Here is a 23,718-nt window from a genome sequence, read left to right on the forward strand (position 1 = left end):
CTGGGGATATGGCTCAGTGGCATAGTTCCTGCCTGGCAAGGGTAAGGTCGTGAGTTAATTCCCAGTACCAAAAACAAACAAAAAAGTGCTTCATAAGTCTCACCATCTGTGGCCCATATGTTATTTGGGGTAGATACCAAAGTGGGCGTGGAGGGCCATCCTTTGCTTACTTTGACCTCAGCTGTGCTGCAAAGTTGCTCTTCGAAGTGGTTCTTTGGACACCTGGCAGCGTATGAGAGAACTGGCTTGTATCTTCCCACCACTCTGCTGTTGCTACCTATCAAGCCTGTGGCTCCGTCGCTGTGTTCACCCTTAATTCCGTGAAGGGCAGCCCCAGGTGGTGCTTACACACGTGCGCTGAGCTTAGTCTACGCAGTTCAGGTCCACTGATGCATGAAGTGACTGGTGCTGGCATGAACTGCCATAAACGGCCATCCTTCTAGTTCCAGGTTCAGGTTTGTGTGAAGATTAAGTGACTTTTGCTCATCTATGGCATACAGTCCTGTCTGAGACGTAGCAAACTGTCTTCAAATGTCGCCGGTTGTTACTTGCGTCTTCTTCCCTGCCTGTGAAAGGATGTGGTTCCCTGCCTGTCCACATCCTTCTTCCAGTGATTTTCCGATTCCATTTGTCGTTTCAGAGAATTCAGCATAGGTTTTGATAATCATAATATTTCTTTATTCTTGACCTCACTGTTTTATCTTACAATATTTTTAAAATTTTGTTTGTTCTTACTGTGCCAGATTTTTCCTGGTTCTAAAGTGGGATACTTACCCCACTGATTTTCAAACTTTTATTCCAATACTCATATGTATCAGTAGCAATCTTTCTCTAGAGACAGTTTAACTGTACCTCACATGCTCTCATTATGTTAATTATATTCTAATTTCTACTGTGATTTTTTTGACCTATGTGTTTAAATATCCATGTGTTTAGGGAGATATTTTGGGCATTTTATTGCTTTTTTAAAAAAAATTCTCTAGAGAATGTAAATGTTTTGTTTTGTTTTGTTTGAAGTATTTTTGTGTCCTAATGTATGACCAGCTTTTACTTTGAAAGAAATACTATTGTTCCTTTAGAATCTTACTGTGAAATACTTTGCTTTTCAAAAAGACTTCTACTTTTTTACTGTTGTGTCTAGGATTCTCTGCATGATCAATAAAGAGAGTTAATGATGTTGTTCTAATATTTTACTAAAAGCATAATATTTTCCTTTGCTTGAGCCACCATTTTCTGAGAGAGGTGTTTTAAAATCTCTAATGTGACTGTCAGTTTGACGTCTAAACTTATGAGGTTTTGCTTCATATATTTTGAAAGATATATTATTGGTCCTCATAAACACAGAATTGTTTTATTTCACAGTAAAGTGTTCTTTTTATTGTTTTCTAATAATTACCTGTATTCTAATGCTTCGTTTTACCTTGAAGTCTCTTTTTTAATGCAGTAACACTAGTTATACTTACAGCTATACTATTTGCTAGGCACAGTCATATGAAAGAACTCTGTTATATGAGACAGGTGCCATCATCATTTGCATGTTACACAGCAAACAGGGCACAGAAAAACTAATTAACTGGAGGGTGAGAAGCGCTGAGGTCCCAACCTGGCTGTGGTCTTTAACCACAGCCCATGCTGCTGCAGTGAATATTAACCACATTATGATTTGGTCTCTGACTGATATGTCTTATTTTATCTTCATATATTTAATATTTCTGTGACAGTATTTGTAGGTACATCTTGATAGTACATTTGGCTATATTTTAATTTAATTTTTTAAAATGCAGCATGAGAGTCATTGTTTTTTAACTAGTAAGTTTATACTATTTACATTTATTATGATAGGTTTTTTGGAAATGGCTCTGTTAGCTTATTGATTTTTATTCTCTTGCTTTGTTTTTGCTGTTTATTTCCCTTTTTCCTGTAGTCTCTTAATTGGCTAGGTTTCATTTACTCACTTGTTTTCTTTAAAGAGATTTAGAAGTCTTACACTGAGTTCTATACTTTCTGCGCTTTTAGTGGAAAACTCATAATTTTTTCTAAAGTACTTTTGTTTTATCTATATGAACTTAACATTTCGTTCTACCTTCAGAAAATACAAGGCAGTTCATACAAAGTTTTAACTTTTATCACCCTTCTCTTATTTTACCTTCAAAATTAGTTGTTGGATGTTTTATAACATCAATACATGATTAGAATTAATTATATTTCCATCAGTTTCTTTTAAGAGGATTCTTTAAAGCTTTTACAACGAGGAATATCAGTGATCAAATCTTTTAAAATTTTATTCTTGAATAGTATTTTATCTAGTCATAGAATTATAGACTGTTCATGTTCTGTAGCACTTTCAATATTTTATTCTCATTTAATTTTTATTTTTATTCTTGAAAAGCATGTCTTTGGATAAGATTTTCTTTTGTCTCTGGGATCCTTCAGTTTCAATCTGATGCGCTCAGGTGTGTGGTGCAGAATTGTCTTCACAGCTCCTTGAATCTGAGGGTTATTGCTTTAAATTCTGGAGTGTTCCTCAGTGCTGTCATTTTGATGATCATCTTTCTGCTACTGTCTTTTCTTTGTCATGGAATTTCCGTTACACATTTGCTGGAATTTCTCCATCTAGGCTTCTGTCTCTTTATCCTGCTTTCCTGTTTTTATCTTTGTATGCCTTTGGTACACATTCTATTAAATTCCCTTAAATCTTTCATTTCACTAATTTTGTCTTAACTGTTATAAATAAAATATTACTGATTCTGTTCACTCCATCTTTTCCTTCACTGATATTTTTCTAAAATGCTGTTTAGCTCTTTTCTAAATGTATGTTGTTTTTTCGATATCTATGCAGACTTATTTTTATATCTTGTTATAGATATGTACATGGGGGAATTGTAGTTTCTTTTTGAGAAGTTTTGAACATTTAATCCTGCTGGTCACCTCGTGTCTGTTGGCCTTTACTCACTGTGGTGCATCCTTTCTTACGTGTGATTTAACAAATATCACTGCACTTCAGTGTGGTTTCTCTTCTCTGGGAAGAGGTGGTCTGTGCATTCTGGTAATGCAGAGCAGCTTTATCCTTGTTTCTGCTCCCACTGTCAACATGGAAACAATTCCTACATTACTCTCTGAGTTCAAGAGCTCCTACACTTGTAGCAAGGTAAATTTGGGACCTAACATCTTTAAGATGCAGTCATTAGTTTGCATTTCTAAAGAAGTTTTTGAACCCAGAGCCGAGGTAGAAGCTGACCAGAGTGCTAGATTAGTTTTCTGTTGCATGTTTCACTCGATATGAGGAGCAGCCCTTCAAGGGCCCCACATCTTTAGGCAATCTGTGTTCCATCCTCAGCTCCAAGTCCTCCCCAGCTGCAGGGCAGCCATGAAATGCACCATCCTCCTGAGTGCCGGGATCTCCGGGCCTGGCTCTGTCTGTGACACCTGGGCATTTATCTTGCTCTCTGCAAGCTCAGCTGCGTATCTTAAGGAAAAATACTACATTTTGTCCTGTACTCCTAGCGTTTTTAATGAGAAATTTGTTCCATTTTCTAAGCACATCTTCTTGCTAGACCCAGAAATTGCTTTATAACTTCTGGCTTCTCTGTTAAAGGTGCACCCAGGTGACCTCTGCAGGAAACACTTGGCAAAAAGAAGTGCGGCCCCCATCTGCTTCCCAACATCCTCTCAGATGTTTTTGTGGAGGAGAAGCTGCCCTCTGAGAGAGACAGGATCTCCTTTTAGTTTAAAGTTGTGTTAAACACAATGAAGGTAGAAATTCCTGATTATATTTCTTAGATTTCTAGATTGATTCCTTCCTTTTATGGTTTCACTGAACCCATAATTTCATTAAATCACAGGAGCAACCACCATGCTGGAAAACACATAATAAAACAAACACAATTCCAGGTACAAACAGGCCAACACCAAGCCAGGAATTACACAAGTGATGCAGATAAATTCTTGCGTTTTTCATAGATGTGAAGTGAGAACATTGTGGCCATATTACATCTCTGCAGCTCGTCTCAGTTTTTGAAAAGTCAGTGTATCATGGCATATAGGAAAGCTTTATAAGCCTCTAACTGAATTTTGCTAACCAATTTAGTTTATATCATTCATTCTCATCTGTGGCAAAAGGAAAGATTAAACCTTTAAGGAGATTGGTAGAAATGAAAATCAGAGTTTATCTTTTGTCCAAAGATTCAAACAGCAATCCTACAAATTATAACCCTAAATCATCTCTCGCTTGTTCTGCTGTTTTGATTAACATCGGATGTCAACCCCTGAACATTTAAAAACACTTCCAGCTGAAGATGGGTAGACATAGCATGAGCCTAAGAGCTGGACTGGATTAGCAGTGGTCTCTCCAAAGGGCAGCCTGAGGCATAAGCAGCCACCACAGGTGGAAAACCATCAGGTGTGTGGTTCCTGCCCCTCCGGTGTGCATCCGGCCATGTCTCCACTCAGAGTCTGCTGTTCTGCTTGTCTGGATCTATTGTACTGCTGTAGCAGAATACCATAAACTGGGTAATTTGTAGAAGTCTGATGTATTGCTCACAGTTGCAGAAGCTCAGAACTGCAGGCTCAAGGCATCAGTCTCCGGGATCAGATGAGGGGTTTCTGCCGCACTCTCCTACAGCAGCAGGGGAAGTGCCTTGAGCAGTGGCCACGTGGAACCTCTTCTAATCCCACAGGTGAGGGAGATGCCTCCGTGACTGAGTGGCTTCTTCTTAGTTACTTTTTTTTGTCATTGCTGAAATAAAATACCCAACATCCAAAATGAAAGAAGAAAAGGTTTACTTAGCTCCCAGTCTGCAGAGGTTTCAGTCCATCATCAGCTGGCTCCAAGGCAGGGTGGTGTGGCACAAGGGCAACCATTCATGGTGGCAGAAGACAGGAAAAGCAACCAGAGAGAAAGGGGTGGGGCAAGCCTTTTTCCTGTCTTATGTTGTAAGCAGGTTACCAGCCCTGAGGTGGCTGTAGCACTCACAGGGTCTCAGTGTGTCTCAGTGTGCTCCTCTTGCACAGGATGAGGAGGTTTACAAAGCGAGGATGCTGGGCCCCTGCTGCATGGCTTAAACTTCTGACCTTCTCAGGTTGACACAATGGCCAACATCCTAGAGCAGTGAGGGCATGTCCTCTACACCCAGTCAGGCTGCAGTGGGACCTCTTTGCTAATCCCACGGGTGAGGGAGGTGCCCCCACGGCCTGATGGCCTCTTAATTGGCCTCACCTCCCACTGCCATCACTCAGCAACTTCTGACTTTTGGAGGGGACCGTTCAAACCACAGCACACCTTGCTCAAATTCCACTTGGGGCCCTAGAGACACGCATGACCACGGGCCCCGAACCTTTAGCCCCTGCCCTCTACCCAGGTCCCCCTCTGTCTACTTCTGCAGCCTCTAAGAACCGATTGCCCCTGAGTCTTTGAGGTGTCTACAGTGCTAGACTCCAGCTCACCCTCACGTAGGTCCAACCCTGGCCCAGGCTCCCCTGACACGAGACAGCCACACTCATTCTAGGTATTGTGAATACCTGTAGATACCCAGGTATCAAGAGACAGCCGCTGGGCCAGTTCTGCCACTGCCTCCACATGAGCCTTGGAAAGTCTTGTCACCTCTGGACCTCAGTTGCCTCGTCCATAAAATGAGAGGCTTAACCTGGGCATAGTGGTGCATGCCTACAATCCCAGCACTCGGGGGTCTGAGGCAGGAGGGTCACTATAAGTTTGGGGCCAGCCTGGGCTACATGGTGTGTTCAAGACTAGCCTGGACTACAAAACAGTTGCAGCCAGTTATTCACCAACTTTGACACTCAGACTGCTTGCTTTCTGCGACTGTGAGCTCAGGGAGGTCAGTAAACTTGCTGTATGGGGCTGTGCCCCACACTGAGTTATAGACTTACCTCGTTCCCAGGAAGAGTGTCCTAGGGCCAGGTACCTGTGCTTTATGGGACCTCATCCCTGTGGTTGCGTAAGGCAGGGCCTACAGAACTTTGAAGGAGGCAGGGAGCAGCTTATGATAGGGGGCCAGGTGAGCTAAGGTCCTCTGTGCTGAGCAGGTGAGGGGTAGTTTTAACCCATGGACCTCAGAACTTCCACAAGGAATCAGTTCCTGAACTTAACTGAGTGATGAGTCCCTCAGCCATGTTTATTTCCCTTGGAGACAGCGTGTAATCAGACAGAGCAGTGACTCCTGGGCCTACTGCAGATCCCTGGAAGCCTGTGGTCAGGGATGGAGTATTCCACAGTGGGAACTGAAGTTTGTAAGGAAGTAAAAAATGTCATAGAGAGAGGCCAGCATCATGCCTTGGGTGAGTGTGTCCTGCTCTTCGTATGGAGCACGGCCATCTTTCCCAGCTGAGCTCACAGGGGTTAACCCATGCTGCCCCCGGCACCTCCTCTGCTTGCCAAAGGACTGTTTTCCTCCTCTTTTCAGCAGCCCTTAATTCAAGAATCAGACCCGGGTGACTGCTGCCTCCTCTCTCGGTTATTCAGTTACTCCCCTCTGTCCTCATTTCCTTATCTGTCCTCGTGGAGTTGTAGCGGCGTTTGTGTGGTCAGATGAGGCAGCTGGTCAGTGGCTGTGTGCTCCACCGTGAGTCTCTCTCTCTTTTTTTTGGTCTTTTTCGTTTTTTTACTGGTACCAGGGATCGAACTCATGACTGCCTGCTTGCAAGGCAGGCGCTTATGCCGCTGAGCTAAACCCCCAGCCCCTCCACTGTGAGTCTCATACGCTGCCTAAAAGCCTGTTTCTCAGTGCCTCACCTTTTGCTCCAGTGCCTCTCTGGGTATCAGTGCATTACAGCAAATCTAGTGGGGCTTCACTGATGACTGGCCATCACCACATGTACCAGTGTCACACCTGTGTCCATACCTCTATGCCCATGTACCTGGGTCTGTGTATCTGTGTGACACCTGTATCCACGCATCTGTGCCACACCTTTGTCCAAGCACCTGTGTCCATGCACCTGGGCCACACCACTGTTCATGCACATGTATCAGAGCTGTGTCTGTGCATCTGTGTCCATGAATTGTGTCCACTCATAGACTCCTGACTTTACTTTGGATAAAAAATGACTCATACTTAGCATAGTGTACGTGTTTCTGCTGTTCACTTCAGGAGGCTCTGGCCCTTAGATGTTCAGGTAGTTTTTTTGTCCAGGAGTATAATTTTTTAACCATGCAAAGCAGGATTGAAAGTTGAGACAGCTTCTGAGGGCAGCAGTGTTGTGGGCTTTCCTGGGTGGGGTGTGGGCGAGATGCACGGTGAGGTGGGGCAGGAATTCAGCCAGCAGCCCCGGCCTTAGATCTTACTGCTGGGTCCTTAAGTTCTGCATCTGTCAGAGACTCATAGTAGATGACGGGAAGCAGGCCTCCTACAGCGGCTACCGGGATTAAAGAGAAGCGCAGCTGTGAGTGTGCATTGTGTCACCAAAGGCGTCAAATACAATTTGCCTGTGTTGCGTTTCCTCAATTACTGCCCTGGTAGGTGCTCTCAGTTATGTACTTGGGACCCATGCATGACAGCTGTCCCCACCTTAGCAAGTCCCAGGTACAGCAAGCTTTTGTCAGAGGGTGAAAGGCTGGGGCAGCTGGGCACTGGCTAGGAGAAGTGGGTTTCTCGGTGATTGTTCTGGGCAGGAACAGAATCTCTCAAGGCTTCGTTTTCTTTTCCAGATGAGAAAATGCAAATCACTGGTCTCAGTTATCCTTCTAGACTTTCCTGGGGGAGACAAGCAGAGCTTACAAAAAAACTGTTCTTCATCTTCTCTCATGAAGTTTTGTAAATGTTTGGTCTGATGGTTATAATTTTCCCACCCAGATCAGTTCATGTTGTTTTTCCATTCTATTTCTTTTTTTTTTTTTTTTTCTTGGTACCAGGGATCGAACTCACGACGCCTGCTTGCAAGGCAGGTGCTTATGCTGCTGAGCTAAATCCTCAGCCCGTTTTTCCATTCTATTTCAAAGGAAGACACGTGTGTGTGTGTGTGTGTGTGTGTGTGTGTGTCTGATTATAAAATAATATGTGCTCATTGCAGGAATTTTGGAAAAGATGGTGGGAAATTATAAAAAAATGTAAAAATTATGTATTAGAAAAAGAACAGAGCCTAGGGCAGGAATAAGCATGAGGAAACTTTTGGGACAGTGGGGCCATGGTAGATCTTTGTGCAGGTGCTGGTTATATGTTTGTTGGGACTTCAGCCAGTGCACACTTAATAAAATTGCATGCTAACTTTATGTGAAAAAAAGCTAAACAATTATTGAACTTGAATGAGGGATATGCATAACTAAGTATTTAGGGAGAAGTGTAGACATGTCTCCAATGTACTTGGACGTGTACCAAAAAAGTAAAATGGATTGATGCTGGGTAGCTGGATAGATACATGACCAAGGAGATACAGTAAAATGTTCGTGTCAGAATCCAGATGGTGGGTGCACAGGTATTCACTATAAAAGTTTTCAAGCTCGCTTTGTTTAAAAATTTATGTTAAAAATGGATTCCTAATCCAGAAAAAGTCCATATTTAAAAATTAATTGTAAACTGTATTAACATCTACAGAGCCATTCTTTAAATACTTTTTATATTGCAGTTTTTTGGTCAGAAAAAGTTTTATGGAATTTCTACATCATAGTACTATTTGTATATACTTTGCAATGCATAGTTCCATTAGTTTTGATAAATGAATAGTCCTGTGACCACTCCCACCACCAAGATATAGAATAGATCCTTTAATTTGGAAAATTCCTTCATGCCCTTTGTAGGTCAGTTTCCCTTCTCATATCCAGCTCCTGGCAACTGTCTGTTTCCCAGAATCCTATAAAATAGAACCAGATGGCACAGCATGGCAGGTGGCCTGGGACTCCAGCTCCTCTCACTGTGTGACTCGGTGGTGCCACTGCGTGCTCTGGTAGTCGATTCTTCTTTAGTGATGAGTAGTCTTTCACTAGAAGTATGTACATTAGTGTAATACTTGTAGAACTTAATTGCTTATCATTGCCTGCCCTATTTGTTTTCTTTATTAATTGGCTATTGCAGTAATTTATTTCTCATTGTTACATGTCCTATTGTACTGAACTTCTTCACATATCATCTTTGTTATCAATTGCTTCATTAAGGTAGGTTAGGGGGAAAAGAATTACTAAATTGAGTGTTATATTTTTAAAGTCTTTAATACATTTTTAGTCATTAAAGTGTTTTTCCATGTGTTTCAAGTACACCAAGCAAGATTTAAACCTGCACTGGTGTTTGTAACCTCTTTCCCTCCTCTTTTTAATACTGCCATTGTAGAGCTGACCCGAAGTTTCAGTGTCATCAGCCAACTTTCCAAACCCTAGGTCATGGAGGCCAGTCAGGAGGCGTCACTCTTCCTGGTGAAGATCTTAGAGGAGCTGGACAGCAAGCAGAACACCGTGTCCTACCAGGACCTGTGCAGGTCTCTGTGCACCCGCTTTGATTTGTCCCAGCTCACCAAACTGAGAAGCATGCTTTACTACACAGCTTGTCTTGACCCCAACTTCCCAGCCACTTTATTCAAAGACAAGATGAAATCCACTGTGAATAACCAGCAGTCAAAGAAGATCATGGTGGCGGCAGACATTGTGACAATATCCAACCTGATCCAGATGAGTGGAGGTGCCGCCAAGGAGAAGCTGCCCCCGGGCCGCCCCAAGGTGCACAAAAAGGGGGCCTCCTTCGAATCGTGCAGAACGGACACGGAGGTTTGTGATGCAGCCGAGTGTGCGCCCCTGACCTGTGACCTGAGTGAGAGGCCCTTCAGCCGTGGCTACCCAACCCGGCAGTCAGCCAGGTGCCGGCAAAGGGACTGCAAGGACTGTCCACAGTTCATCCCTGCGTCCGAGCCCAACTTCCTACTGGGTGTCAGCAAAGAGGGGAAGAGCAGGGCCGCCTCCCTCGACAGACTCCAGGCTCTGGCACCGTACTCGGTGGCCAGCCCACAGCCCTGCGAGATGCAGAGGACGTACTTCCCCATGAACCTGGAGAGTGAGTCCACATCAGACCAGGAGCCCCTGCCCATCAGCCAGGGCCTGAAGGAGACCTTCAGCCCCCCAGAGGAGTCCTTTGTGGTCCCGTCCTGCGTGCAGAAAAGGAACATCTTCAAGGAGGACTTTCACAACCTCATGCCAGTGTCTCCCAGCTTGGTTGGCCCAGACAACAAGGCCAAGGGGGAGCACAGGGTCCCCCAGGGCCGCAAGGAGCCCCACAAACCACCCTTCTTCAATCACAGCTTCGAGATGCCCTACCACAGCCAGTACCTGAACCCCATGTACTCCCCTGTGCCTGACAAGCGTCGGGCAAAGCACGAGAGCTTGGATGACCTCCAAGCCTCCACCTACTTTGGACCTACTCCGGTGATGGGGACCCAGGACCCCAGACACTGTCTGGGGAGGCCCAGCAAGCAGACTGGAGAGTCAAGAGCTGCAGCCTGGCCAGTCAAGAGCTGGAGCCTGAACACTGAGGAGGTCCCAGACTTTGCGCGGTCCTTTTTCAACAGAAATCCCTCTGAGGAGAAGCTACACTACTCAAACCCCAACAGCCAGACCCCCAATTTCTCAGCCCCAGACAGGCGCCCAGCTTACTTGGTGCCCAGTGATCCACAGCAGATTCTACCTGTTGGCTATACAGCCAAGGTGAATGGGCTCAAACCCAAAGAGCTCTCACCCACCATCGAGCTGGAGAAGCACGAACCAGCAAAGAAGTTCAAGGACAAGGGCATCGGCTGTGCCAGTCGGCAGGTCAGCTCTGATACCAGCAGTGTGGGCACCCAGACAGAGCAGCACACACTGGAGCCCAAGAAATGCAAAGAGCTGTGCTCCATGGCCCAGGGCAAGTATGGGGACAGACACTCCGGGAAGCACTCAGACGATGACTCTGAGGTTGTCAGTGACGATATCAGTGATATCTTCCGATTTCTCGATGACATGAGTGTCAGCGGCTCCACTGGCCTGATACAGTCGTCCTGCTACAACAGCACTGGGTCCCTGTCTCAGCTGCACAAGTCGGACTGTGACAGTTCCCCAGAGCACAACCTCAGCAGAATCACCAGCAGGGCCCCCAGCAGCAAGGCAGACAAGGGCAGCCGGCCTGAGAACCCGCACCGCTCAGAGGAGGAGCTGAAGACCAGTGTGTGCAAGCTGGTGCTCAGGATTGGCGAGATCGAGCGGAAGCTCGAGTCGCTGTCGGGCGTCCGAGAGGAGATCTCCCAGGTTCTCGGCAAGCTGAACAAGCTGGATCAGAAGATGCAGGAGCCAGAGCAGGTACACGTGCACGTGGATCTGAACAGTTTGACCAGTGAGGCCCAGTCTGATGACAGCACCTCCCCCAGGGTGTTCCGTGCCCATGACAGCACCCACACACCCAAGCTGGAGCCCAGCACAGAGTGGTGCTGCTCGGATGCCAGCGGCAGCAACAGTGAAAGCCTGCGAGTCAAGGCCTTAAAGAAAAGCTTGTTCACTCGGCCGTCATCCAGGTCCCTGACAGAGGAGAACAGTGCCACTGAGTCCAAAATCGCCAGCATCTCCAACTCCCCCCGGGACTGGCGCACCATCACCTACACCGGCCGCATGGGGCCCAGCCAGGAGGAGGTGAAGGACGCTGGAACAGAAGACACCAAGGACTGGCACTGGAAATCCAAAGAGGTAATGAGCTTGTGCCCGAGCAATTGGCATGGCTCATGCACAGCCTTGGCATCCATCCAAGCTGAGAGCTTTGCAGTAAGCCAGGGTGAGGCTGGCTTGCCTGGGCTCATCTCCTTCCAGACTGGCTGGCTTTCCCCTAGGACAGTGGGTGACATGGGCCAAGCTGTCAGTCAGCTATGCAAGCACCGACTGCGATTCTCGGCCTCAGACGGTGCACTCGGGCCATGGGGCAGGTGGCATAAGGACGGCTTTCATAGAAGGCAGTGTGTCGGGCAGGCAAGCACCGCAGAGACCAGCTCTCTGTCCCTGCTGAGGCCCATGCAGGCCAGTGGGAACTGCCGACTCACCCCTTTCATGGGTTTGCTGCCCACCAGATGTTCTCTTTTATTTAAAGAATTTGGGGGGGCGGGTTCTGTGTAGTTGTAGGGTTCTGAGAAGTGAGATGAGCACATGAAGTAGTTTGTTTCCTGATCCCAGTGAGTCCTGTGGGGACCGAGCTGGTCCCCATGCTGCAGCCTTTGGCCAGAGGGTGCCACTGGCCCAGCACTGTCCCTGTCCTCCACGCCAGGCCCCCAGCATAGGCCAGGGCCCTGGAGCCCAGATAGCACGGAAAGCGGAGGGCAGTCCCGTACCATGCCCCTTCTCAGGAAGATCAAGTCCAACACACCACAAGGTCACCGCATCCACTGGGGTGCGCTGCCCTGGCGCAGTTTCCCTCCTGGACCCTACTCTTCTTCTGGTGCTGCCCTCCTCTGGGCTGGTGGTTCCCATGGTGTTGCCTAGCCCTGGCCCTCTGAGCCACTCCCCTGATTCCGGTGTTGAAGGTCTCAGATCTCTCTCCCACAGGTTTCAAGTCAGGCTTTCCTATGTGTTCAGAGCCCAAGTCCCTCCTCCTTACTCCCTTTGGTGGGACTCACCATTCTGTCTGTCTTGGGTTGAATTCACATGCAAATTCTGGACCCAACAGCCCTGTCTTCATGATGTAACCTGCATCCCTGCCTCCTCTCCATTGAATCCCCAACCTGCTGGGCCCTTAGCACAGGCCCTGGGCTTGAGGGCTTGAGGCTCCCTCCTGCATAGCTCACCAGGAGCCCTGTTCGCAGCACCTCCTGGGCTTCCCTTCCTTTGCTGTAGAAAGAAATGGTAAACTTCCTAGCCTAGGCTTTAAAGATCTGTGGGTTCCAGATATCCCCCACCGCACCCACCCACCCTGAGCCCTGCTCACTCACTGTGGCCCCCGGGTCAGTGGTGCCAGTCAAGCACCTGTTCTGGACAGGTCCCACTCTACCCCCAAGGTTCCTCCATCAAGAGTGGCTGATTCAGCTGGATGTGGTAGTGCCCACCCATAATCCCAGCACTCAGGGAGGCTGAGGCCAGGAAGGTTCCAAACTCAAGTCTAGCCTGGGCTGCATATGACTTGGCGAGCCCCTGTCTTAAAATATAAAGAGGAATGGGGATGCAGCTCCACCTGGGTTCAATTCTTGGTACCAGACAAAAAAGCAAAACTGAAAACCAAACAGTGAGAAGGAATGGCAGATCCAAGTTCTCTGTTCTCTGAAGCTGCTGGGCTCTGCAGTCTGGGTCTTGATGGACCTGGCACGGTCAGGGCTGGAGGCTGTGTGCTGTGCATGTGGAGCAGTGCAGGGTGGGAGTGCAGCCTCCTCAGTGCAGGGGCAGCAGCCAGTGCCCCTCGTCACACATCATCCTGCCTGGCCCCTTGGCAGCCGCTCTGGCCTGAGCGGATTATCACAGGGACAGGCTGGCATGTCAAAGAGACGATGCGTGAGAGGGCCGCGTCTGGCACTGTGCAGGCGGCAGATGCGTGTCGGCCCCGAGTGCAGTCATCGTGCCAGGGCTGCGCTGTGGGTGTCCTTACTGCTCCAGCCCCTGCTGTGCTGGCTGTGGGTACCATAGGGGCTGCACAGGTGCATGGAGGGGGGATGTGCAGGTTCGGAAAGTCAGCAGGGCTTCCCAAGGCTTAGAGCAGCAGCAGGATCCCTCCTGTTTGTTCCCGGGGTATCGCTGAGTTTGTGCCCGTGGCCCTGAAGGATGGCAGCAGGCATGTGGTCTCCCTGGGGACAGCAGGCCTGTGCCTCTCCAGACCCGTGCTCCTTCTCCTCACACCCTCATGTATGCGAGCTCTTCTGTCTTTCCTTCTCTTCCAGCCGGGCAGCCCTCTAATTCATACCCCCAACTTCCTGTCCACGTGTTTGCTCCCTGAGGCAGATAGTGAAGATGTTGTGCTCGGTGGCATAGCTTTGCATTAAAAGTGGAACGAGAGGCTCCCTGTTCACTGGACACCCAGCCTTGCAGGGGGATGGGCAGGCAAATGGGCAGTGACTATTCAGTGTGATGGACATGGCCAATGGGTCCGTACCACTACCAGGACGACACACAGACCAGCACTATCTGGGTCTCGGTGGGCCAGGGAGGACTTGCTACAAGGAGAGAAGTGTGGAGCTCTGAGTCTGGAAGGCGGAAGGGGAGATGTCAGAGGCCTTGCAAAAAACCGAGGACACCCACAGCATGGCACAGCCTGGGCAAATGAGTGGGAGTAAAGGTTCTGCTCGGGGGTTGGAAACCTTAGCTCTGCTGGGGTCAGAACAGAATTTCCCCAGCATGGCTGCGCTTCCTGTTTCTGAGTAACTGCATGCTGCTCGCTTGGTGTCACCAGGGCCTCATGACAAAAAGCTGCTGGCTTCCCTGTAGCCCTGTGAGAGCCATGCTTCTTGCTTATCTGTCCTCTCTGCAGGCCGACAGGCAGTACGACGTCCCCCCGCAGCACCGCCTGCCCAAGCAGCCCAAGGACGGCTTCCTCGTGGAGCAGGTGTTCAGCCCTCACCCGTACCCCTCCTCCCTCAAGGCCCACATGAAAAGCAACCCCCTGTACACGGACATGCGGCTGACGGAGCTGGCAGAGGTGCGGCGGGCGCAGCCCTCCTGGACGGTGGAGGAGTATGCACGTAATGCGGGTGACAAGGGCAAGCTGGCGGCTCTGGACCTGCAGGTGAGCCTGTCTGTGCCCGCAGGCACAGGAGTAGTCGGGTGACATAGGCCTGTGCACTCCCTGCCCTCCCATTCCTGGGTCCTGCCATGCGGTGCTGAGCCTTAGTGAACCAGAGTGTGGAAGAGACTTTTGGCAAGGGCACAGTTGTTTTGCTTAGTTGTTTGTTAACCCTGAGCACTGGGGGTGCTTGCTTTGCCTGTTTACCTACCTGCTGACCACCTGGTTTGCTAAGGATATGTTTAAGACCAAGTGCAGATTCTAATGTTTGCTCACAAGATCTGAGCCAAACAGCCTCGGGAAACACAAGCCACTGTGGCGGTGCAGTGGGATAAACATACTGGTGGGAGCTGAGCTATGGATTGTTTCCATACCAAGCAGCCCAGGTAAGAGCCACCCTGGGGAAAGATCTGGGGAGGCCACTGTGGCTAGAGGGTGGGGAGGGCTGGGTTTGGGCTACAAGTTTATTCTGCTGTGTAGCTCTGAGGTGCACCCACACACATCTCCCTGTGCCTCCATTTTCACCACGAACCCAAGGAAGCATCTGTTTGCACCTTAGGTTGAGGCTCTGTGGGTAGTGAGGCCATGGCACCAGAGGTGCCAGTTCTCATACAGCTTGATGTGCATTGGGGTGCAGTTGGTGAGGGCTTTGGGGGGTTGGTGTGGGGAAGCTCCCTGCGTGGTCAGGCTGTGAGGCAGAAGTCTGTGCAGGAGCAGGCAAAGGACTGGGTTCCAGAAGAACTGGATTCTGGCCCAGGTGCCTGTGGCCTGTGAGCTGGAGCCTTAGCCTCACCCATGCAATGGGCCATAATTTTAGGCATAGTCACCCTCATAGGCCCCCTGTGAGGAACCAGAGCGGTCTTTCCAAAGACCTTGGAGTTAAATAGGCTCTAAGAAAACCTCTAATGAAAGCACTGAATTCAATCAGCATGGCATGATTGGTGGTGGCTCTTCCCAGGAACCACCCAGTTCCAGGAACCATCACAGTGGCCCGGGGAGCAAGGATCGTCACCACCACCTCCAGTTTACAAATGAAGAAATTGAGGCTTTGGGAGGCTCAGTCACTTGCCCAGGTCAGCAAGCCTAAACTCACGTCGGGTCATCCCACAGCCGGTCTCTCATGGTTTGTCCTGCCTTACCTCCATGCCAGTCCACTTTTCTCTCTCTGCCTTACTAGAGATTCGTGTCCCGAACAAGTGGCTGCAGGAGTACTTGTGTGCCTGGGCCCTAAATGACAGCGACTGCAGTAAGGGAAGCCCTGTCAGATCCTAGGTCTGTGGCAGCAGTGCCTGCCCCCATGGCCCGACTGTGTGTGTGCACATCCCCGGTGCTAGCTCTGGCCACTGTGTTCATCCTGTGCGGGGCAGGCCGCACAAGGATTCAATCTCCCTGAGTGGGGCCCGGGGTGACTTTACAGAGCTTGTGCACCTCACGCCATGAGGCAAAGAGCCTTGGGCCTCCAGGCTGCCAGAGAGGACCCCAGGTACAAAAGACTCTACCAGTGGGGTCCCCAGGACTTCTGGTGCTGCAGGATGCCCTCAAGAGAGTCTGGTATCTCAAACGAGACGAGGAGCATCTTCTTAAGGGCTGGGGCAAGGAGTTGGGCAATGTGGCCTGCATGGATGTGTGTGAGTTTCATGTTCCAATGTTTATAAGCATGGCGGTGGTTATAAAATAATAATAATAGGTTACTGCACACTGAGGAATACGCCATACGATGCGAAGTATGCAGCTTCTGGTTACTTGGCATGAGGGGACTCCAGGCTTTGGGAGGTGTCTGCCTTGAAGCAGAGGCGAAGAGGCATCTCCTCTTCGCCTTTCAGAGAGACAAGTGCTGACTTGGATCAGCTGAGCATCTGGAGGTCCCTGTTGTCCAGATTTACATTTGCCATTGGTGCTTCTTCTGACAGGGGCAGGCAGAGGTGTGGCCATGTTTATTTCCTGTGTCTGGCAGCCTAATTAGCCATGAGGGGGGCCCCCCTGCACTCCTGGGAACCTTGAGATTACCTCCATGCTATGTGGTGCTATTACAGCTCGCAGTTAACGAAAAAACTAATTAAAAATAGTTTATTTCACAGGCAGAATCCTGGCCTGTAATAAAGTGTCAATAGCTCTGAAAGGAAGTTGATTCCCGCTCTGTGAAGCAGAGCGAGCGAGGCACACACCCTGATGTTTCCTGCATGCATGCACTGTTTTCTTTCCCAGCCAGCCCTGGGGTCTGGGAAGGAAGGCAGGTTCTCTCCACCTCCCCACCTTCAGCGTGCCAGGCCTGAGTGCCTCCAGGCTACATCTCCACGCAGGCCCTGCCACCCAGCATGCCCTCAGAATGGTGCAAAACCAGACCAGTTGTGGGCCCGTCATGGGAAAGCAGCCAGTCCGAGTGCCCACAAGGGCAGAACTGTGTGTACTTGTGCACATGGTGGTGTGTGTGTGCACGTGAGTGTGCATGTGTCTGGACGGTAGCTCAGCTCAGTGACCTGTGTTCTGACATCAGAGTGGCACTGGGGGAGCTGACCAGGGTGGCCCTGAGCGAGGCTGTGGGTGGTGCGTTAACCCTGCCTGGTCCTGTCCTGCAGAGGCTCCAGGTAGATAGACTACCTGCAATTGCAGACCTGTCCCAAGTAATGCCCCAGTTCCCTTACAGTGCCGCTGGCCCCTCCACATAGCCTGGGGCCCTTGGAGAGGTCAGTGGCTCTGTCCTGCTACTCAGCTCTCCCTGCAGTGCAAAAGTACCTATAGACCATTTGTGAGCAAATGGGCCTCGCTGTATTCTGATGGAACTTGATTTTTTAAATTGAGACTTACATGTCTTATCATTTTTACAGGTCACAAGATATTGTTATTTAGATTGTTTTCTCAAGGATTTATACATAGAAAAACCCATTGAGGATGAATCTGCAGGTGGGATCTGCAGGCCACAGTCTGTAGGGAACAGGGGAGAGGGGTGGGGCCAGAATTGTGAGTAAGCAGACGGCACATTCAGGGCCCAGGACCACACTGTGCCCCGGGCCCATGCCCAGGCCAAAGGGACTGGCACAGGCAGAAGCCGCTGCCACTGTGGGTTGGCAGGCCAGGGCAAGAGCTATTTCTGATACTCCTGGAGACCAGTGGCTGTGGGAGCCAGGCTGCAGCACAGCAGGCACAGAGCTGAGGGAGCAAATGCCTCTGCCTCTCTGTCCTTTGTGCCCTCTGACCCACACGTGAGACAGGGCAAGGACCTGTAAAGCACCATCTGCTGGGACACAGAGCAGGTGCAGGTGGAAAGTTCCTAGCATGCACCAGAATTGGTGTCCCACTGACAGCATGGCACAATTGAGTTGTTAAAGTAGTGAAGGGTTTGGCTTTGATCCTGTGTGTGTGTGCATGTGCGTGCGTGTACACACGTGCACATCTGTGTTTATGAGTATTAAACAATGCAAGCGAAATCTTCAAAATGAGTATTCAATTTGTTTCAGATTCAGGTGACCTCACTGGGAAGTGCACTGTATTACCATTTTGTGTGGCACCTACATTATTAAATGCTTGCCATAAAGCAAGATGCTGCCGTTCTGTGGAAATAGATCATCAGCATCAACATGGAGGAGAGTTTGTGGGCATTACAGGTTAAACATGGCGTTTCTGCTGCAGACAGTTCATTAATCTCAGAGACTGGAAGAGAGGGACCCTCTCTTCCAGCTGCACCCAGACCATAAATGTTGCCACAGCTGGCCTCGGTCAAAAACAGTAGGTCCTGGTCTGTAGACATTAACTTTGAGCCTGACCTGCTCAACAAGGGTTTGAAGCTGGAATATTTTATGTTTTGTTCGAGCTGCTTATCTTTGCGATGCTTTGATTTTTAGCAGAAGTTTTTATGAGAAGTGGCACTGACTTGGAATCCTGTGAAGGCCTTGCTTCCAGCAGGTCTCTTCCAGGAAGCTGAGGCAAGGAGTGTTTTGCCATGATACCCTTCTTCCTTGAAAGTGGGGCCGGTCCATCCTTGGTTTACTACCCTTGACATTTAGAGTGTCTGTCCCAACCCAGTTTTGCTTGCTTCTAGACAGGAGACCCCTGGGGTTCCCTTTGTCAAAGTCAGCCTCCCAGCATTTTGAGTCACAGAGGGTCCAGGGCTCAGTCAGTGGTAGTTGTGGAGGGCACAGGGCCTTTGGCGACACGTTCCTGACACGATCTTCACCGACCCCCAGCCGCAGACAGCTCTTCATGCTTGGACAGTGACGACTGTCAAGTCTCTGACCTGGTTTCAAGTACTCACCATGTTTCTAATATTTTCTCTTCGCTTTTAGACACAAGAATCTTTAAATCCAAACAACTTAGAGTATTGGATGGAAGACATTTATACTCCAGGCTATGATTCACTCCTGAAACGGAAAGAAGCTGAATTCAGACGAGCCAAGGTCTGCAAGATAGCTGCTCTGATCGCGGCTGCTACGTGCACCGTCATCCTGGTCATTGTCGTGCCCATCTGCACCATGAAGTCGTGAGCCCGTGGACCCACGCTGTGTGAGGCTTACGCAGCTGGTGCCCTCCTCTGTGTTTTAGAAGCTTGCAACAGTGTGGCCACAGTTTAGTGAAATGAAGATGGTCTTCAGAGCGCACATACTCTAGCAAGACATCTACCTACTTATTAGCTTCGATGTAATTACACTCGACGAATTTTTAGAAGTGCAATATCTTTTCCTACCAAAAGAATGTAATGGACTATCAGTGAATCCAAATTGAACATTCTGAGCAAGAAAAAAGAAGATAAATTGGGTTCTTCCCATTTGGTGATGTTTCAGGCGGGTTTAAATTATACAGAGGGTATTTAATGTGTCCTTGGACAGGCTAGGAGATGGGGAGAAGACCAGGGGCGGGCTGTTGGCCTGCCCCCAGCGGCCACTGCTGGTGAAGAGCAGGCTGTGTGTTCTGCCAGGACCTGACCTCTCACTGACTTCTCAAGGGCTGCTGACTTCCCGCCTGCCCTTCTCTCACTACTGTGGTGGCAGAGTCTGCCTTGCTGCAGTCTTCATGGCACAGGCTGGACCTTCCTCCTTGTGCCCAGGGGCAGAAGGAGTGGGCTTGCCAAGCAGAGTATGACCCAAAATGTGCTGTCTGCATAACAGGCTAAGTACCTGGGCCTGGAGGCCTTTTGGTTCCCAACCCATGATATGCAGTGGCTGCTTGCTGCTGGTGGGACTTGGGAAGCATCTCAGAAGTCAGAGCCACCCCCAAGGAAGCGCCCTCCTCCCTTCGCCATGTGGCCCCACGCCTTGACTCTCCCAGTGGTAGCAGATGCTCTCCTCTGAAGACTTTGGAACTTGTCCTTGTGCCTTGAAGAGCAGAAACAATGGCAGAATGTCGACATTATAACCATGGTTTTCATGGCTTTCCCAATGGCTTTAAGATGTTGAAAGCTTGTTCAACAATATGATACTAGCACTGAGGTCTTCTTAACTACCCAGCACCTACTCAACAGTTTGGAGCACTTGTCAGCAGTGCAAAAAAATAGTGTCTATTTAACCATTTATCTAGCTACACATCTGTCTGGGTCCCTAATTTTCATTTATGTCTTCTCCGGTAAGTAACTGGAGAACAGGGTTTTCCAGTATATAGGAAGCTGCTGTAATTTCATCAGAGGGTGATCGGGCTTCCACCTGCAGAATGGTGCTCAGATAATGACCAGATAGAGCAAGCCCTCACCAACATCTGCATTTCATGTCTCGTTACATGTTAAAGAAGAGATGATTGACAGAAACTAGCAACCTTAAATTCTTCTGATAACCAAGTAGGATATACATTCATTTTGACAGAATAGTCATTCTGGATGGAATGATAAATTCCTGTAGGTGGGATTTGGGAAGCATCTCAAATTTTAAAGCAATAGGATTCCAGCATTCCTCGTAAACAATCTCAAGCAGTGCTTAGCTTGCTGCATCTCATCCATTGTCCACTCTGAAGGGGTAGTCAGCACAGTTTTTGATGTTAACAAAGGATGGGTGCCATCATCTCTAGGAACCTTTATGTCAGAGGTCTTCGTTGTCTATTTCTAGTTTCATGTTTATATGTGGATTTTCCATTAGGTGACTGAAGCTTAAGCCTTAGGGTGGAGGATTTATAATTGACAGTGAAAAAATTTATCCATATATTATTGCCTGTTGTCAGAGTGTGAGTCCTCTGGTGCTCTGTTTTAGATGAGGCACATTAAATAAGGTTGCTTCTTTTACTCCAAAGAAGGTACCAGTTGACACCTTTGAGAGTTGCTCTCTGCCTTCAGCAGTGAGACTGCACTGTATTCTGATCCTGCTGCTGCTGCTGTTTATCACAGATTAAGCTGTCGAGGATAGAGAGAGTAGTTCCCAACCTCTTGCTCTGTGGTTTGCAGAACAGCATAGATGTGCTCACCTGGGATAAGGAAAGTCTTACCGCACCCCAGCCTGACTTCTCCTCCATCTGGCGGTGGGATCTTGGGGGCTGGACCAAACTACTTCATCACTGCCCATGGGCGAAACTGCTCCTACTGGGACTCGTGCCTAGTTGCCCCCTAGGGGAAGGAGAAGCCCCACCTCAAACGTGGAAGTGGGAGGGCACTACAGAGTTTTCCTCTGCCCTTTTTATATCTCGGGAGGTAGTCAGAGAAAGGCAGTCTTGCTCTAAGTGCAGAATGACTATAAAATTCAGCTCACCATCTGGCTGCATCTGGCAACATCTAGACCTGGTGATGCCTTGGGAGAGCAGATTACAGGACCAAAGAGGAGGTGGGCACCATGTCTGATGCTGAAGGATGGACTTTGGCTATTTGCTGGGCTCCTGGGCACCTTCTATACAAGGTGAAGTTCAAACTTGGGCTCGTTCTCCTTTAACCCAAGCTTGCTCCACCCTGCGTCCCCTGGGCTCTGTGGCATTGTTACATAAAACAATTTCTTCTATTCAAATCTCATATTCAACACAATCAAAATTCATATCATTTTTCTTGCATTTTAAAAAGTAAACAATCAGGTGGTATTATTGAATTGGATTAATTTGAAAGCAAATGTCCTTAGCCAATGACTAAATTCAGAATTAATATGTCCTCTTTTCTAATACGATTTTGTTGGGAACATGGCCTCACAGGAAAGGCAAAAAGAAAGAAAGAAAATTTCCCAGCTCACACATTTCAGAAATTTTACCCCAGGACTGTCTGTTTAAGCTGGAAATAAGGTGAAGCTGATCACACTCATGTCACCCGTGACTCGCTGCTCATAAGTACTTTAGGGCATGCAGCTCAGTGCCTGATATCTGCAATGGTAGTTTATCCATGTGTTAAATCATTATCCTAGATATCTGTGCCATAGCCTGTACCCTTACTGGAATCCAGGCAGTGTGGGGTTTTTTGTTTGTTTGTTTACAGTAACATTTCATTGTTTGTTTTTAAACAAAAAACCCTCTGCCAACAGTAAAAGATTCTATTAAGTGGTATAAAAATTTGTGAATGTTGAAATTCAATGTGCTTCATATTATAACCAACCTGCAAGAATCTTGTGACCAATTGTGTGAATACCAAATCAATATATACTATATATTGTACCACAGAAATTTGCATTTAAAAGCAGAGATACAAGTGATTGTTGGCATACCTGGGGAAAAGGGTATTAGCTGTTTATTCAGTAACACTGAGAAATGCAACAAACTTCCTTATTTATGCCTTATGAACAAAAGAGTGTGAAACACAAGGTGAAGTTTGATGTGTAAGACCCTCCGGGGTGGGTGTCCTTGAAGGCAGGGACCTTGTCTTTTCTGCGTCTGTTCTGTACAGTTCTCAGCACACTCTTGGTGCTTGATAAACGTTATATAATACCAATAACTAAGCACATTTTTAGATCCTTTTTCAAATGGCTTGTGTAAAATTTGCTTAATGTACAATGGTTGGTTTGAAGCTATCATGTAAAATCTGCCTCTCCAAATATAATCAAAATAAACTGGAAAGTATAAAATATCTTGCAGCAAGGTTTTATTCTATGCACAGATTGTTGGTGTTCAGCTTTATGGTTACGCTGTGAGTGTCCAGCTTGATATTTCTTCCTAAATTGAAAAATTCCATGGAATCAGCACTTAGAGCAAAACCAGAACATCAAGCACCCAGACAGTTGCTCCAGCTGCTCCCTGCCAAAGTAAAACACCTCCCTGTTCTCTAAGAAGACAGCTCAGCTTACCTGTCCCTGAGCTGTATGTGAATTTAACCAGGCAGCGTGGACTCCCGTGTCCTTTGCCACGCAGCCCGATGCTGGTGAGACGCCCACGCGTGCTGCGGTTGTGGTCCTCTCACTCCCACTTCCGTCAGAGCTGGTAAGTACATCACGGTGGACTTGGCCCTGTGATCACCGAGTGGACATTTGCGTGGCATCTGCATTGGGCTCTGCATGTTCTGGGCAGAGTCCTTTGTAACTTAAACACATAGGAGCAAAGCTGTAGTGTCATGAGCTATGCTAGCACTCTGCTTCCGTGGCCACTGCCAGCCCTTGGGCAGCACAGCTCCGCCCAGCTGCTCCTGTGATACCCACAGAGGCTCCCTTTTCCACATCCCATTCCGAAGTTGCTGGCATCTTTCATTTTAGACATTCTGCTGGATGTGTAGTGTAAGCTCATTGTGTTTTTAACTAGTATTTCTATGATGGCTAATTAGATTTGGTACTTCTTGTATGTTTGCAGGCATTTGCCTCTATTTTGTTAAGTGCTTGTTTGTGTTCATACCCAGTTTCCTACTGGGTTTGTGTTTTTTCTTTATCTATTATGAAAATGAATTCTTTGATATCACAATATTATTTTTTCATTCTGTCCTGATGGTATGGTTTTAATGAATGGAAGGGTTTTTTTAAAGCAGAATATATATATTGGAGTAAAGAGAGCTTCTACTTGAGGGGGAGAAGGAGAGGGAGAGGAAGAGGGAGAGGGAGAGGGAGAGAGAGAGAGAGAGAGAGAGAGAGAGAGAGAGTCCTGAATGGGTTCCCCTGAATGGAAATTTTTGGTTTTAATACAGAAATTCATTATTTTTTCCATTGTGATTGGCAGTTTAATCCTGCTTACAAAATCTTCATGGAACCTTTAAGAAAGGTCGTGAAGA

At 48.1% G+C, this 23,718-nt stretch overlaps 1 protein-coding gene across 2 annotated transcripts in view; it reads left to right on the top strand.

Moving 5' to 3' along the window:
- The window catches only part of Minar1 (membrane integral NOTCH2 associated receptor 1), a 32,194-nt gene extending 9,594 nt beyond the window's left edge, over positions 1–22,600 (top strand). For both annotated transcript variants that reach the window (XM_063249788.1, XM_003461464.5), the window contains exons 2-4: positions 9,273–11,641; positions 14,394–14,648; positions 18,926–22,600. In XM_063249788.1, the coding sequence (XP_063105858.1) occupies positions 9,323–11,641; positions 14,394–14,648; positions 18,926–19,123 (2,772 nt within the window). In that variant the 5' untranslated portion in view covers positions 9,273–9,322 and the 3' untranslated portion in view covers positions 19,124–22,600. The remainder of the gene's footprint in view (positions 1–9,272; positions 11,642–14,393; positions 14,649–18,925) is intronic.
- Positions 22,601–23,718: the final 1,118 nt, after the last annotated feature.

Source organism: Cavia porcellus, unplaced genomic scaffold (assembly GCF_034190915.1).
Source record: "Cavia porcellus strain 051 isolate PalLab524CR breed Dunkin Hartley unplaced genomic scaffold, mCavPor4.1 scaffold_6, whole genome shotgun sequence".
Taxonomy (NCBI): domain Eukaryota; kingdom Metazoa; phylum Chordata; class Mammalia; order Rodentia; family Caviidae; genus Cavia; species Cavia porcellus.